This window comes from Zalophus californianus, chromosome X (genome assembly GCF_009762305.2).
Source record: "Zalophus californianus isolate mZalCal1 chromosome X, mZalCal1.pri.v2, whole genome shotgun sequence".
Classification (NCBI taxonomy): Eukaryota; Metazoa; Chordata; class Mammalia; order Carnivora; family Otariidae; genus Zalophus; species Zalophus californianus.
In genome coordinates, this window is record NC_045612.1 from 108,924,853 (window position 1) to 108,940,767 (window position 15,915).

At 41.4% G+C, this 15,915-nt stretch overlaps 1 protein-coding gene across 6 annotated transcripts in view; it reads left to right on the forward strand.

Annotated features, from left to right (window-relative positions):
• The first annotated feature begins 907 nt into the window (after window positions 1-907).
• PCYT1B (phosphate cytidylyltransferase 1, choline, beta) overlaps window positions 908-15,915 on the forward strand; it is an 80,469-nt gene continuing 65,461 nt past the window's right edge. For 2 of the 6 annotated variants that reach the window (XM_035725830.1, XM_035725833.1), the window contains exons 1-2: window positions 7,836-7,985; window positions 8,084-8,200. In XM_035725830.1, coding sequence (XP_035581723.1) covers window positions 7,970-7,985; window positions 8,084-8,200 — 133 coding nt within the window. In that variant the 5' untranslated portion in view covers window positions 7,836-7,969. Of the gene's footprint in view, window positions 967-7,834; window positions 7,986-8,083; window positions 8,201-15,915 lie in introns of those variants that run through there. The other 4 variants (XM_035725832.1, XM_035725829.1, XM_035725828.1 and 1 more) reach the window with 4 other exon arrangements.

Genomic DNA, 15,915 nt, shown 5'->3' on the forward strand with positions numbered 1-15,915 from the left:
TTCCTGCTCTCTCTCCCTTTCCCCTGAATCTGGGATGGGGCCCAAGCATCTGTGTTTCGTAACTAATAGCCAGGTGATTGTGAACTTAGTGGTTTACAGACCATACACTGAGAAATGCTGACCCCAGCAATAAATCCAAAAGCCACAATGGAAGTCCGGGTGATTATGAAAGAACTAATATAACCTACAGTGAAAGACTGAGCTTCAGGCCACTGAAGAAGAGGACCCTACTTTGCTAGGGAAAGGGAGGTGGAACTCCCCGTACATCTGCTAGGTGCCGTGTACCGTGTACTCTGTCTCATCTGGCCTTTGTGTCTGGTCTCGTACCCATGTGACAGCAAAAACGGTGACATGGGTGATCTTGTGTCCTTCCTTGAGGACTTGGAGAATGGAAAAGTAACTTGTCAAATGTCCTAGCTGACTGGGTGGAGCTAGGATTCGCCCCGAAGTCCCTTTTACCTCATATCTCTGCACGGGCCACAGCTGACCGCAGAGCTCAGTGAAGACACAGACTTCGAACTGGAGGGTGGCAGGTGAACGAGACAGACAAGACAGACAGACAGTGGCTGTGATCTTCGTAGCGGCAGGGCTGTCTGCCTCGCCCACTGCTGTTTCACCAGCACCTAGAGACCTTCTTGTCAAATCCTGTGTGCTCAGTAAATACTTTGTGAGTGACTGAGTGAATGAATGGAAGTTTGGGACAAGAGGAGGAGCTTGCCTTCAGGAATAAAATCAGAGTTGGCTGTGATGCTCTGAGCTGGCGTCAAGCTGATGGGATTACATTGTGCACCAGTATGTTGTCTGACTGCCAAGCGGTTTAAATGCCAAGAACCAAGTTAGAATAAGATGGTGGTGCATTTTGAAACAGCTGTGTCGTGGGCTCTGTAGAACATGGGTCTCTGCAGGAGTGAGATGGAGCAGAGGTGAACTTTTCGTACTAGGAGAGAAAGTCTCCTGTTGTCTCAGGTGAGGACCCTGGGAAGTTATCCAAGAGAATTTGTGATGTTGATGGGCACCTGGCTGGCAGAGAGGGGGAGGGCCCCATTTTTGTTAGAAACTCCTTTATTTAGAATGTCTAGCATCCATGTAAAAATGTGACAAGATGTCAGTTCTTTGATTAGTAGAAGGCACGTGATAGTCTTAGACCACACTCTGATAACCATTGTTTTATTACAGTAGTGGTCCTCATCGCTGCTTCGAATCCTCTGCCTTGTTCAAGCAGCTATCACCTGCCAGGTGTGTGATGGAGCAGATCTGGGGTGGGGGTGGGGCTGGGGATGGTGCATCCCTTAACGAGTTCCCTGCTGATGCTGCCTATCCTGGGACCCCACTGCCAGAACCACTGACGAAGAGTAACTGTTGGTAATGACTGGAGGGAGTGACAGGGAGATTATCCAAATATAATTGTTGGGGCATTGTGCTGTTAGTAGAAAACAAGAAAAACATCATTGCTTTTTTGGAACGTTTGGTAATTTTCAAGACTACTAAGTAATTACCTTTTTGTGGTGCTGTCTTGAGCATTCCATCAAAAAGACAAAACAGACCCACATTTGGGGTTTATAATGTACTTCAAGATTATAGTTATAACAAGTCTTTATCTCCTTCACTGGCCCTATTTTATGACTTAGTACAATTGCCTACAATATGTTGCACAATTGTCGGTCTGCCCAAAGAGGGGCTGGCATATAAATTCTAAAAGAGGTAATAAGAAACTCTGCTCATCGCTCTTAGCTCCTGTACGTTCTCTGTGAGCCACAAGAGAAGGAACACAGTAGAACAATTGGAATTGGCACCTTTGATCTGAGCTCAATTAGTCCAGCTGTGGAACTATGAACCTGCAAGGTTTCATATCTATCAGAGACCAAGAATCACTACTCTGTCTTCAGATAAAGGAGAAGTCCAAGTGATTGTTTCATAGGTCCCTTTTCATCACAGCTGCCTTTTATCTTAAAAGGAAATTCAGTTCTAATTGCCTATTTTCTTTCTCAAAGGGGGATTTGTATTGTTCCATTTCCACAGTGTGTAGAGTTTGCCAAATTCATTTTTTCAAGAACTACCTCAATGAATTTTGCCTTATTTGTGTGCACCTGTACTATAATTTTCTTTAAATATACCCTTTTTTGAAAAGAGTTACTTATTTATTTTAGAGAGAGCAAGCGAGAGAGAGCACGAGCAGGAGGGATAGAGGGAGAGAGAATCTGAGCACACTTGGCACTGAGCGCGGAGCCTGACGTGGGCCTCGATCCCACACCACGACCCTGAGATCAGGACCTGAGCCGAACCCAAGAGTCAGATGCTTAACCAACTGTGCCACCCAGGCGCCCCTAAATATACTTTTTTAAAATTTAAATAGTTAACATCAATCACTATCAGTAAAAGCTGGCTATAAGTAGAAGGAAATTATCAAGTTTATATAAAGCTATTGTAAACTTGATAGAATATGTAACTATTAGATTTTTAAGGGCTAATTTTTGTGCCACCATTTTTGCACATCAATTGTACACAAAAACAATACTAGTGACCGTAGTTAGTGGGTGTTTAGTACTAATCCCTCTCTTTTTAAAAAGAATTCATATTGGAATGTAGCTTTCTGGAAGGCGCCATGAGTTAGAAGAAAGGGCAGTGAAGTTTGGCTCGTACTCGCATTTCGTCACAGCTTCATTGTATGATATTGGGTAAGCTGCTTAACTAGGCTGAGCTTCCATTGCCCCTCTATGAAATAAGGATAGTAAGTCCATTCTCTCCCACACACATTAGAATTGATGCAAAGATTGAGTGAAAGATAGGTGCTTGGTAAATCATACGGACTTTTAAAGCACTGTTTAAATGTAGGTTAAAAGCCATAATCAAAAATGAATAGTCACCCATTTGTTGTTGCCTGAGTCTGAAGGAATACCAAGAAAAGCCATAACACAGCCCACCAAAATGTGAGTTCAGGTATAATGCAGTTGGTGATTGCCTTGTGTCCGGCCATATGGTAGGTGGATGTTCAACTTTTTCTAACTGCCCAACTGCTTTGCGGCGTGATCGTACCATTTTACGTTCCCACTGGCATTGTTCGAGAGTTCCAGTTGCTCTATACCCTCGCCAAGAATTGGTAGGGTCAATATATTTTTAAACTCTTAGCTATTCTAGGGGTATGGAGTAGTCTATCATTCTAGCTTTAATTTCTATTTCCCTGATAACTAATGATATTAAAGATCTTTTCATGATCTTATTTGCCATTCATATATTTATTTTCTTTGGTGAAGTGTCTGTTCAAATTTCTTGCCCTTTTTAAAATGAGGTATTTCTTATTGAGTTTTGACAGTTCTTTTGTATTCTAGATACAAGGCTTAGTTCAGATATATATTTTGCAAATATTTTCTCCCTGTCTGACTTGCCTTTGTATTTTTGTAAAAATGTCTTTTGAAGATGTGAGTTTGAAGTAAGGTTCAATTTATTGTTATTTTTTGGCTTTATAATGTGTCCTTTTGGGGCCTATTCAAGAAATTTTTTTAAAGATTTTATTTATTTGAGAGAGAGCTAGAGAGTGAGCATGAGTGGGGGGGAAGAGCAGAGGGAGAGGGAGAAGCAGACTCCCCGCTGACCAGGGAGCCTGACATGACAAGGGGCTCGATCCCAGGACCCTGAGGTTATGACCTGAGCTGAAGTCAGAGGCTTAACAGACTGAGCCACCCAGGTGCCCCCTATTGAAGAAATTTTTGCCAAACCCATAGTCACTAAGATTCTCTCCCCATTTCTTCTACAAGTTTTACAACTTTAGTCCATACATTTAGATCTATGATCCATTTTGAGTTAATTTTCATATATGGTGTGAGGCAAGCACAGCCCCCTCACCATTTCATTTGTTTATAAGGGCTGAATAACTTAGAAAAATTTGCAGTGTAAGATCCAGGAAGTTAAAAAAAAAAGTCAGATTTCCCCACAATACTATACCATGGTCATTATTTGTATCCATGATTTTTTTTTTTAAGATTTTATTTATTTTTTGACAGAGAGACACAGTGAGAGAGGGAACACAAGCAGGAGGAGTGGGAGAGGGAGAAGCAGACTCCCCACTGAGCAGGGAGCCCGATGTGGGGCTCGGTCCTAGGACCCCGGGATCATGACCTGAGCCGAAGGCAGACGCTTAACGACTGAGCCACCCAGGCGCCCCTGTATCCATGATTCTTAAGCAAATATTCAGCATCGTTTTGGTGTTATGTGTAGTTCATTATATGGAAATTATTTGGAACATAGCAATCGACATGTGCTATACAGATAGGCATTTTACCAGAACATCACATTTATCTGCTAGACCTCACTCTGTCCATTCAGGATAAACAGCAATTTATTTGAAATACTTCTAAGAATTTATAATTGTCTGTGGGCAGAAAATTTATAATGCCATTGTATTCATTTTCTATGCTGCATAACACACTGTCACAGAATTAGTGGCTTAAAACAATGCAGATTTATTACGTCATAATTTCTGTGGGCCGGGAGCCTGGCTAAACGGAGTCCTCTGCTCAGGGTCCCGCAAGGTTGTGTTTAAGGTGTCACCCAGGACTCATCTCTCACCTGGAGGCTTGATGGTGATAGACCTGTTTCCAAGCTCACTCAGGTTGTTTCCTTGCAGCTCTAAGACTAAAGATCTAGCTTTTTGCTGGTTGTCAGCCAGAGGCCACCCTCAGCCCCTAGGAGACACCTGCAGTTCCTTGCCATGTGGCCCTATCACAACACGATAGCTTCCTTCTTCAAAGCCACCGGGAGAGAAAGAGTGAATCTTACATAGTGTAATGTAATCATGGGAGTGCCATCCAACCTCTTTGCCATACTCAACTGGTTAGAAATAAGTCACAGGTCCTACTCGCATTTCATTTTTTTTTAAAGATTTTATTTATTTATTTATTTGACAATGAGAGCGAGCACAAGCAGGGGGAGTGGCAGGTGGAGGGAGAGGGAGAAGCAGGCTCCCCTGCTGAGCAGGGAGCGAGATGCGGGGCTCCATCCCAGGACCCTGGGATCAGGACCCGAGCCGAAGGCAGTTGCTTAACCAACTGAACCACACAGGCGCCCGCCCCACTCACATTTCAAAGGGAGGAGTTGGCACCAAGGCATAGACACCAGGTGGCAGGGATCCCTGGGAGGCCCCTTAAGGTCTCTCCACCATGGCCATGGTGTAGTTGGGTTCCCACTCGGGGTCATTGCCAGACCTCCAGCTTCACCAGCCAGTGGTTCCCAACATAGATGCTCTGGAGAATGCCCAAATGCTTAAAAAGATGTCCAGAAAAATCTGAAACAAAAGAATAAAAGAAATAAACATACAAAGTAAAAAAAGCCACACTCTTAAAAACTTTATTGTAGAGAATTTCATACATACACAAAGGTAGAACAATATAATGAACCTTCATGTGTCTGTCATCTATAGCTAACAACCACCACCCCATGCCAGTCTTACCCCATGCATGCCCCCATCCACTGCCCCTTCTTGAATTATTTGAAACAAAGCCCTGCGCTTCCTATCATTCCATCCATAAATATTTCTGTATAAAGGTCTTTAAAAACCAGTTTTTAAAAACATAATCATTATACCATTTTTTCACCTAAAAATTAACAGTAATTCTTTAATATCACCAAATATCCAGTGTTCCAATTTCTGATTATCTTATGTCCTCATTTACTGATAGTTAATTTGAACCCAAATCCAAATAATATCTATACATTCAATATGTTGATAAGTCTTTTATTTTTAAAGATTTTATTTATTTATTTGACAGAGAGACACAGCGAGAGAGGGAACACAAGCAGGGGGAGTGGGAGAGGGAGAAGCAGGCTTCCTGCCGAGCAGTGAGCCCGATGCGGGGCTTGATCCCCAGGACCCTGGGATCGAGACCTGAGCTGCTTAACAACTGAACCACCCAGGCACCCCTTGATAAATCTTTTCAATCTCTCATCTGCAGACCCACTTCCATTCCATCTTTCTTTGTCTTTTTTTTTTTTTCTTGAAGCACTCATTTGTTAAGATTGGTTTTTGGTTTGGGGTGTTGTTTTTTTTGGTCCTGTTTCCCAGTCTGGAAATTGCTGACACGCTACAATTTTAAAAAGTGAGCTTATTGCAAAATCAACTCCACAAATACTCTTCAAAGATTTACTAAATGGTCTTTTTCTCGGTAATTATGTCATCTTTCTTTACTTTTCTTTCCTCCCTGCTTCCTGAATTCATTTATCTTGATCACCTCTGAATCAATAACAAAAAGTTTTGCAAAACTGCCATCTGCTTTCCCCTGGGATTTATATCTTAAAACAAATTTTCCTCAATTGAATTCAAATTGAATAAGAACATTGAAACCAAGGATCCCTCATTAGACAGTTTGTTATTTCAAAGCATTTTCTATTTACCATGCCGTATTTAGAATCCAGTATAATCCTGTGAAGGCAATTCTGTTTGTTCAGAATGGTGTATAATTGGGAATAATTGCAATTCCCGATCTGACATAAAGTCTCTCGAGTTCTTTTTTATTAGAGAAATTTAATTTATTAGAAACATTGTACCATCTGAATCTATTAATGTAACATTCCTTTTAATTTATATGCCAAATTAATGAGGTTGTACTACATCAAGAAGTAATCACAATTTTAAATCTGTCTTAAAAATCATTCACCAAAAGTTTGCATTCTTTTTTAAATTTATTTTTATAACATCATTATAATACATGCATGTACTGGAAAAAGTCAGTAGGACTCTTAGGCTTATTAAAAAAAAAAAAACAAAACACCCAGTGACTCAACAATCCCTTTCCCTACCTGCCCTAACCCCAATTCTTGTTTCCTACAGACACTCACCGTTTGATGATCTTAACTTTCCAAAATGTTGTGCACATCTCTCATCCACTGTCATTGCCTTTCTTGTTTCCTCTGCCCTGGGGGATTATACCTTTTAATTTATTTGGGGGGGCATATACCTTTTTAATTCTTTACCTGTAATTCTTGTGTTATTTGGGAGAAAGTGGAAATAAATGCATATATGTTCAGTTTGCCATATTTTCACTTCCTAGTTCCCTTGTCGATAGTCCAGAATGGTGTAAAAGTTGGCACCCAACCCCTCTACCCCCAATGTCTCCGTGTTGTTGGAGGAGGTGGGTCTTTGGGCTGTCTCAGCAAAGTGTCATCCTGTAGTTCCTAGTGCCGTCGCCTGGCTCCCAGGGGGCTGTGCTGAACGTATCCCTTTGTCATGGAATGGCACTTCCCAGAGCACCATATGGCCCCGTGAGAATGTCTCGTGAGGCCTCTTCTCTCTTGACCTTTGTCCCTCAGAGGGACTGTAGTGTTGGTCGCTGGCCTGCAACACTGAGGGCCACCCCCACATGTCACCTGACTCTTCTGTCTTTGGGGCACGTGCCCCCCCCCATCTCTTATGATGCCAAAGAGGTTAGGGAGTGAGCTTCGTGCAGTGCGGCGCCCTGGAGGGAAGTAAGCCCAGGTTGGCAGCATTCGCGCGTTCCTGTGGTACACGTACCGCCACAGCTGCTTCCGGGCTTCCGGTCTTCCGGTCTTCCGGTGGGGCCTGGAGCTGGGAGGAAAGGCGCGCGCCTGTCTCCCGGAGCTGCACGAGCAGACTCCCGCGCGATGCTGCCTTGGGTAGCGGATCTCGGGGGCCTTCATTCAGGACTGCCCGAGTCAAGAATGAAGTCGTTTTTCCTCTTCATTAAGCGACTCGGTTACTCCTGCCTCGATAGCCCCGCTGGGCTGACTCTGCCAACCCTTTGTTGATGCCTGGGCTGTCTGAATCGGCCTGCTCAGACACCCCAGACTCGACTCTGGGTTCAGAGAACTCCGGGCCGCTTTGTGTTTGTCTCTCCTGTTGGCTTAAAATGTGTGTTCTGGGTCACTCTTAGTTCTGTTTTTATTCCACTTTGCTAGCCTCCGAAGAGCCTCTTTGTAGAAGTCACTGTGTGCCCTAATAAGAGACTGATGGTACCCAGACATGGTGTTTTATCCAGGTAAACCTCCTCACACTGGTGTCCCGAGGACAGAAGCATCAGGTCACAGGGCTGCCTTATTCTGCGGTTGTGTTGATGACACTTTGTTTCTTCCACAGTTGACAGGCCTGTCAGAGTCTATGCGGATGGAATATTTGACCTCTTCCATTCCGGTCATGCAAGGGCACTTATGCAAGCAAAAACACTGTTTCCCAACAGCTACTTGTTGGTTGGAGGTAAGAATTGCATTTTCTCTTTGTCTAGAAAATCCCTTTATAATGTGCCTCCTGAAAAGGATCCCTTTCAGAGTTCCATTATTAAAATCTCACATGGTTATTACTCCCACTTCAGCTGATACTGGCTCACTTGTTGGCTGTCTGAAATTTAACGTGACGTTTAAACAGCCATAGGGGAAATTACATCATGGGATTAGACACCACTGACTCCCAGAGAGAGACAGACTAATAATACCACCAAGTGCAACCGCTTCATGTTTCCCATTAATGCCTTTCTTCTTGTGATTGAGGCATGATCAAATTTACGTTTCTAAAATTTTCTGGAAGGTTAGGAGAAAAGCAATGTTATTTTGATTTCAAATCCTAGAGAGCTGAGGGGCTTAAGGATGATTAAGGGTAAACAAGGTCATTGTCTGTTTGCTTTGTGTGGCCCACAGCACTTCGGATGCTGCTGTGCTAAGTGTAGTGGCTGATGATAACCTAGTTAATGGAGCTTATGTATTGTGTGTTAAAGAAATGGAGATTTAGATACCTGGGTAATTTTGGTTCACAGTGAAGAAAATGGCTTCATAAGCTTGTGGAAGAAGGGTGGTTGGATGTGGATGGAAACTTTCCTCCTCCAGAAGGCCTACTACCCATTTCAGTTTGGGTAAAGGGGATAGTGCCTGCCTGGGGACACCTGCATCTCACCTCTGTAGCTTCTGGAAGCACCATAGCCTTTCATGGTGATCAGTTTTTGTGCCATTAGCTGAACTAGGCATTGTCAACCCTGAAACCCCTACTGTGAGGAAAAAGGTGCTGTTAAGAGACCATGTCTCTGTTTTTTGTTTTTTGTTTTTTTAAGATTTTATTTATTTGACAGAGAGAGACACAGTGAGAGCGGGAACACAAGCAGGGGAAGTGGGAGAGGGAGACGCAGACTTCCCGCAGAGCAGGGAGCCCGATGCAGGGTTCGATCCCAGGACCCCGGGACCATGTCCTGAGCTGAAGGCAGACGTTTAACGACTGAGCCACCCAGGTGCCCCCATGACTCTGTTTTTAAAGTATTTTGTTACCTTCTGCAAGTTTAAGACTATGTTTTGGATATTTGAGAGGCACCTTTCTACAGATTTTACTGAGGATGGTGACGACGTGGTTATTGAATGGAGTTCTTTCCAGAAGGAAGAGATGATAAAAGGCAGTGAGTACTGGACAAGTCATGCAGAGGGCACCCAAGGCAGGCAGAGAACCCATCTGTTGTTCATTTCCGTTTATCTCGAGTGGAAAACCATTTCTAGAAGGAGCACTACCACCTGGAGTGTGGACCTGAGCTGCTGAGGCCCTGGGGAGACGTCTGCGGTGTTTTGGTGACCCAAGTTGGGAGGTGGTTTGATGTGGGTCACGCTTAGTGGGAACACCCGCCATAGCTGTGGGTGATCACGTTAGGGTGATACCAGGGGCATGGTATCAGAGCTCACTTACTGTGAGGGGCATCACTGTAGCAAACATGTTTGGATAAAATTGTGGACAAGTACAGTCTTCCTTTGAGCTGTGTAGCAGTTGCCTTCCTCTAAAATGCAGCATCTATCCCAGCTGTTCTAGAAATGCTTTGTGATGAGAAGAAAAACAAAGTTAGTTTCTAGACGCGAATGATTTAAAACAGTAGTGCAGGGTCATTCAGAAATCCTGCGTGTTGTGCCAAAAATCTCCCACGAAGCTGCCCCACACCTTGCAAGATGTTTAGCATCGTTGGCACCTTTCCCACTAAATGCCAGTAGCTGCCTCCAATCATGCAACTAAAGATGCCCCACCAATTTCCTGAAATGCTTCCTAGGAGATGATGAGGCCCCTGCTGATAAACATTGTCTTAGACTAGGAGTCTTCAAACTTTGTTCCCCACAATCCCTAAAAGAATTTTGAAAAACTAAATACCTTTTTGCAGTTTTTTTAAGTTGACATCTAAAATTTTCTATCCTAAGTTTATTTTTATTTTTTAAGATTTTATTTATTTATTTGGGAGAGAGAGAGACAGAGTTAGTGAGAGAGAGCACAAGCAGGGAGGGGAGGGAGAAGCAGGCTCCCCCCTGAGCAGGGAGCCTGATGCGGGGCTCGATCCCAAGACCCTGGGATCATGACCCAAGCCTAAGGCAGATGCTTAACCGACTGAGCCACCCAGGTGCCCCTTCTATTCTAAGTTTAAATAGTTGTAAAAGACGTAATTTCTTTAATATTGTAAGTGTTGACATTTTCAAACCTCAACAAATTTTTTTTAAAGATTTTATTTATTTACCTGTCAGAGAGAGAGAGCACAGAAGCAGGGGGAGTGGGAGAGGGAGAAGCAGACTCCCCGCTGAGCAAGGAGCCCAATGTAGGGCTTGATCCCAGGACCCTGGAACATGACCTGAGCCGAAGGCAGATGCTTAACCAACTGAGCCACCCAGGCATCCCCTCAATAAACATTTTTTTAGGGAAGTTTTATGTTCACAGCAAAATTGAGCAGAAAATACAGAGAATTACCATATGCCCAAATATGCATAGCCTCCCTCGTCATCAACATCCCAGACCAGACTGATACATTGGTTACAGTCCAATGTAACCTACACTGACACATCATCGTTACCCAGAGTCCACAGCTGATGTTAGACTTTTCTCTTAGTGTGGCACATTCTATGGGTTTTGGCAAATGTATAACAACATGTATCTGCTATTGTCATGTTGTACAAAATTAGTTTCACTGCCTTAAAAACTCTCTGTGCTCTGCCTATTCATCCATCTCTCCTCCCAGCCCGTGGCAACCACTTATCTTCTTACCATCTCTATAGTTTTTTTCCAGAATGTTATATAATTGGAATTTTACAGTAGGTACCTTTTTCAGATTGGCTTTTTTCACTCAGTGATACATATTTAAGGTTCCTCCATGTCTCTTCATGGCTTGCTAGTTCACTAGTTAGTGCTGAATAATAAAATAATACTCCATTGTCTGGATGTACCACAGTTCGTCCATTTACTTAAGTAAAACTGGGTTGCTCCCAAGTTTTGGCAATTATGAATAAAGCTGCTATAAACATCCGTATGCAAGTTTTTATGTGGACATAGGTTTTCAACTCCTTTGGGTAAATACCAACCAAGGAGCATGATTGCTGGATCGTGTGTTAAGTTTTGGGGCTCCTGGGTGGTTCAGTTGGTTGAGTGTCTGACTCTTGGTTTCAGCTCAGGTCATGATCCCAGGGTTGTGGGATGGAGCCCCAAGTTGGGCTCTGTGATCAGTGCAGGGTCTGCTTGAGGCTCTCCCCCTCTCCCTCCCACTTGCACGTGTGCACTCTCTCTCTCTTTCTCTAAAATAAATAAAATCTTAAAAAAATAACAGTATGTTAAGCTTTGTACAAAACTGCCAAGCTGTTCCAAAGTGGCTGCCCCACCTTGCATTTCCTGCAGCAGTGCGTGAGAGTTACCATTGCTCCATACCCTCACCAGCATTTGGTGCTGTCAGTGTTTTGCATTGTGGCCATTGTAATAGGTCTATAGGGGTATTTCATTGTTGTCTTAGTTTTCAATTCCCTGGTGACATAAGATATTGAACATCTTTTCATATGCTTACTTGCCATCTGTATATCTTCTTTGGTGAGGTGTGTGTTCAGATCTTTTGTCAATTTTTAAATCTGGTTGTTCATTTTCTTATTGGGTTTTAAGTGTTCCTTGATTAGTTTGGATAACAGTCCTTTATCTCTTCTATCTTTTTTAATTATTTTTTCCCAGCCTGTGGGAATGTCATTCCAGTCTTTCACAGGGCCACAGTTCCTAATTTTAACTAAGTCCAGTTTAGTACTTTTGTTTTCGATGGTCCGTGTCTTTCGTGTTGTATCTAAAAATCACTGCCGTACCCAGGGTCATCTAGGTTTTCTGCTAGGAGTTTTAGACTTCTGTGTTTTACATTTAAATCTGTGATCCCTTTTGAGTTAATTTTTGTGAATATTATAAGATTTGTGTCTAGAGTATTTTTTTTGCATGTGGATGTCTGGTTTTTTAGCACCATTTGTTGAATACACAATTTCTGCTGTATTGTTTTGCCTTTGCTCCTTTGACTGTGTTTATGTGGGTCTATTTCTAGGCTCTCTTTTCTGTTCCATTGATCTGTTTGTCCATTCTCTCACCAGTTCTATACCTTCTTGATTACTTTAGCTTTATAGTAAATACTGAAGTTGGTTAGTGTGAGCCTTCAAATTGTGTTCTACTTCCCCAATATTGATGTGGCTGTTCTGGATCTTTTGCCCCTCCATATAAACTTTAGAATCAATTTGTCAAGTTGTTGCTACAAAATAAGTTGCTGTTATTTTGATTGGGATTGCGTTGAATCTATAGATGCATTGACATCTTGACAATACTGAGTCTTCCTATTCATGAACATAGAATATTTCTCCATTATTTTGTTCTTTGATATCTTTCATCAGAGTTTTGTAGGTTCTTCATATAGATCTTGCACATATTTTGTTAGATTTATACCTAAGTACTTCATTTTGGGGAGGGAAGGGGCTAATGTAAATAGTAATTCATTCTTAATTTCAAAACTCGTTCATTGCTGGTGTGTAGGAAGGTGATTGACTTTTATATATCAAACTTGTATCCTGCAACCTTGCTGTAGTTGCTTATTAGTTCTAGGGAATTTTTTTGGTAAATTCTTTCACATTTTCTACACAGGTGGTCATATCAGGTGGTTCTATTTCTTCCTTCCCAGTCTGTATACTTTTTATTTCCTTTTCTTGGCTTACTGCACCAGCTAGGACTTCCAGTACAATGTTGAAAAGCAGTGGTAAGAGGGAATGTCATTGCCTTGTTCCTGATATTAGCGGGAAAACTTCAACTTTCTCTCCATTTAGTGTGATGTTAGCTGTAGATTTTTTGTAGATAGTGTTTATCAAGTTGAGGAAGTTCCTCTCTATTCCGTTTTCTGAGAGTATTTATCATGAAGGAGTATTGGATTTTATCAAATGCCTTTTCTGCATCTATTGATAAGATCTTGTGGTTTTCCTCTTTAGCCTGTTGATGTGATGGATTACATTAATTGATTTTCAAATGTTGAACCAGCCTTGCATACCTGAGATAAATCCCACTTGGTCATGGTATATAATTCTTTTTATATATTGATAGATCTGAGGTATTAATATTTTGTTGAACAGTTTTGCATCCATTTTCATGAGACAACTTGGTCTGAGTTTTTTTTCCTTACAATGTCTTCTTTTGATTTTGGTATTAGGGAAATGCTGGTCTCATAGAATGAGTTAGGAGGTATTCCTTCTGCTTCTGTCTTCTGGAAGAGATTGTAAAGAAATGGTATAGTTTATTCCTCACATGTTTGGTAGAATTTACCAGTGAACTCGTCTGGGCCTGGTGTTTTCTCTTTTAGAAGGTTATTAGATATTGATTCAATTTCTATTCAGATTGTCTATTTTTCTAGTGTAAGTTTTGACAGCTTGTGTCTTTCAAGGAATTTGTCCATTTTGTGTAGGTTACCAAATTATGGAGTTGCTCTTAATATTCCTTTATTATCCTTTTAATGTTCATGAGATCGGCAATAATGTCCCCTCTTGAATATCCTATTTTAATAATTTGAGTATTTTCTTTTTTTTCTTAACTAGAGGCTTATAAATTTTATTGATCTTTTGAAAGAACCAGCTTTTCTCTATTGATTCCTGTTTTCAATTTCATTAGTTTCTGTTCTGATTTTTAGTATTTCTTCTGCTTACTCTGGATTTAATATGCTCTTCTTTTTCTAGTTTCCTAAGGTGGAAGCTTAGATTATTGACTTCAGATATTTAGACTTTTTAGACTTTGTTTTTTTTCCCCAATTATACATTTATTTATTTTTATTTTTTTTTAAGATTTTATTTATTTGAGAGAGAGAGAATGAGAGAGAGCACGAGAGGGAAGAGGGTCAGAGGGAGAAGCAGACTCCCCGCTGAGCAGGGAGCCCGATGTGGGACTCGATCCCGGGACTCCAGGATCATGACCTGAGCCGAAGGCAGTCGCTCAACCAACTGAGCCACCCAGGCGCCCCCCAATTATACATTTAATGCTACATATTTCCCTCTAAACTGTTTTCCCTGCATTCCACACATTTTGATAAGCTGTGTTTTCATTTTCATTTACCTCAAAAGATTTAAATATTTCTGTTGATGGGGCTCCTGGGTGGCTCAGTCGTTAAGCATCTGCCTTCGGCTCAGGTCATGATACTGGGGTCCTGGGATCAAGCCCCGCATCGGGGTCCCTGCTCAGTGGGAAGCCTGCTTCTCCCTCCCCCACTCCCCCTGCTTGTGTTCCCTCTCTTGCTGTGTCTCTCTCTGTCAAATAAATAAATAAAATATTTTTAAAAAGTAAAATAAATAAATATTTCTGTTGAGATTTATTTTTTTTTACCTGTGTGTTATTTAGAAGTGCATTACTTAATCTCCAAGTATTTGGGGATTTTCCAGCTATCTTTCTCTTTTTGATTCCTAGTTTAATTCCTCTGTGGTCTGAGAACAGACATTGTATGATTTCTATTCTTTTAAATGTGTTATGGTGTGTTTTATGGCCCAGAATGTTGTCTGTCTTGGTGAATGCTTCATGTGAGCTTGAGAAAGCTGTATATTCTGCCGTGGTTGGATGAACTAGTCAGTAGATGCCAATTATATCTGGCTGATTGATGGTGCTGTTGAGTTAAACTATGTCGTTGTTCATTTTCTGTCGGCTAGGTCTATCTGTTTCTGATAGAGGGGTGTTAAAGCTTCCAACTCTTATAGCGGATTCATCTGTTTCTCCTTGCAGTTACAACAGTTTTTGCCTCATATATTTTGACTCTATTTTTCGGCACATCCACATTAAGGATTGCTATGTCTTTGTGGAGTATTGAACCTTTTATCATTATGTAATGCCCCTTTTTTCTTGATAACATTCCTTGTTCTGGAGTCTACACTGTCTGAAATTAATGCGCCTACTTCCATGTTCTTGATCCTTTTTAATGTATATATGTTTTCATATTTAAAGTGGGTATTTTGTAGACAGTATACAGTTGGGTCTTGTTTTTTATCACAATCTCTGTCTTATAATTGATAAATGTAGACCATATGTGTTCCAAGTGATTTTTGATATAGTTGGTTTAATATATCCCTTATTTTTCCCTGTTTTCTATTTGCTGCCTCTGTGTTTTGTTCCTACTTGTATCTTCCACACTTTTCCTGCCTTTTGTAGTTTTAATTTAGCATTTTATATGATTCCATTTTCTCTCCTTTCTTAGCATATCGATTATACTTCTTTTTTCACTTTTTTAGTGGTTGCCCTAGAGTTTATAATATACATTCTAAACTAATCCAAGTCCACTTTCAAACAACACTATACTATTGGTACAAGTACCTTGTAAAAACAAAATATTTCTTTTTTTTAGTTTTTTAAAAAGATTTTATTTATTTATTTGACAGAGACACAGTGAGAGAGTGAACACAGCAGGGCGAGTGGGAGAGGGAGAAACAGGCTTCCCACGGAGCAGGGAGCCTGATGCGGGGCTTGATCCCAGGACCTTGGGATCATGACTTGAGCCGAAGGCAGATGCTTAACCAACTGAGCCACCCAGGTGCCCCAAAACAAAATATTTCTTATTCCTCTTTCCCATCCCTTGTATGATTGCAGTCATTCATTCATAATTGAATATACTGTTGCTGTTACTATTTTGAAAAAATTGTTCATCTGTTAAATGAATTAAGAAT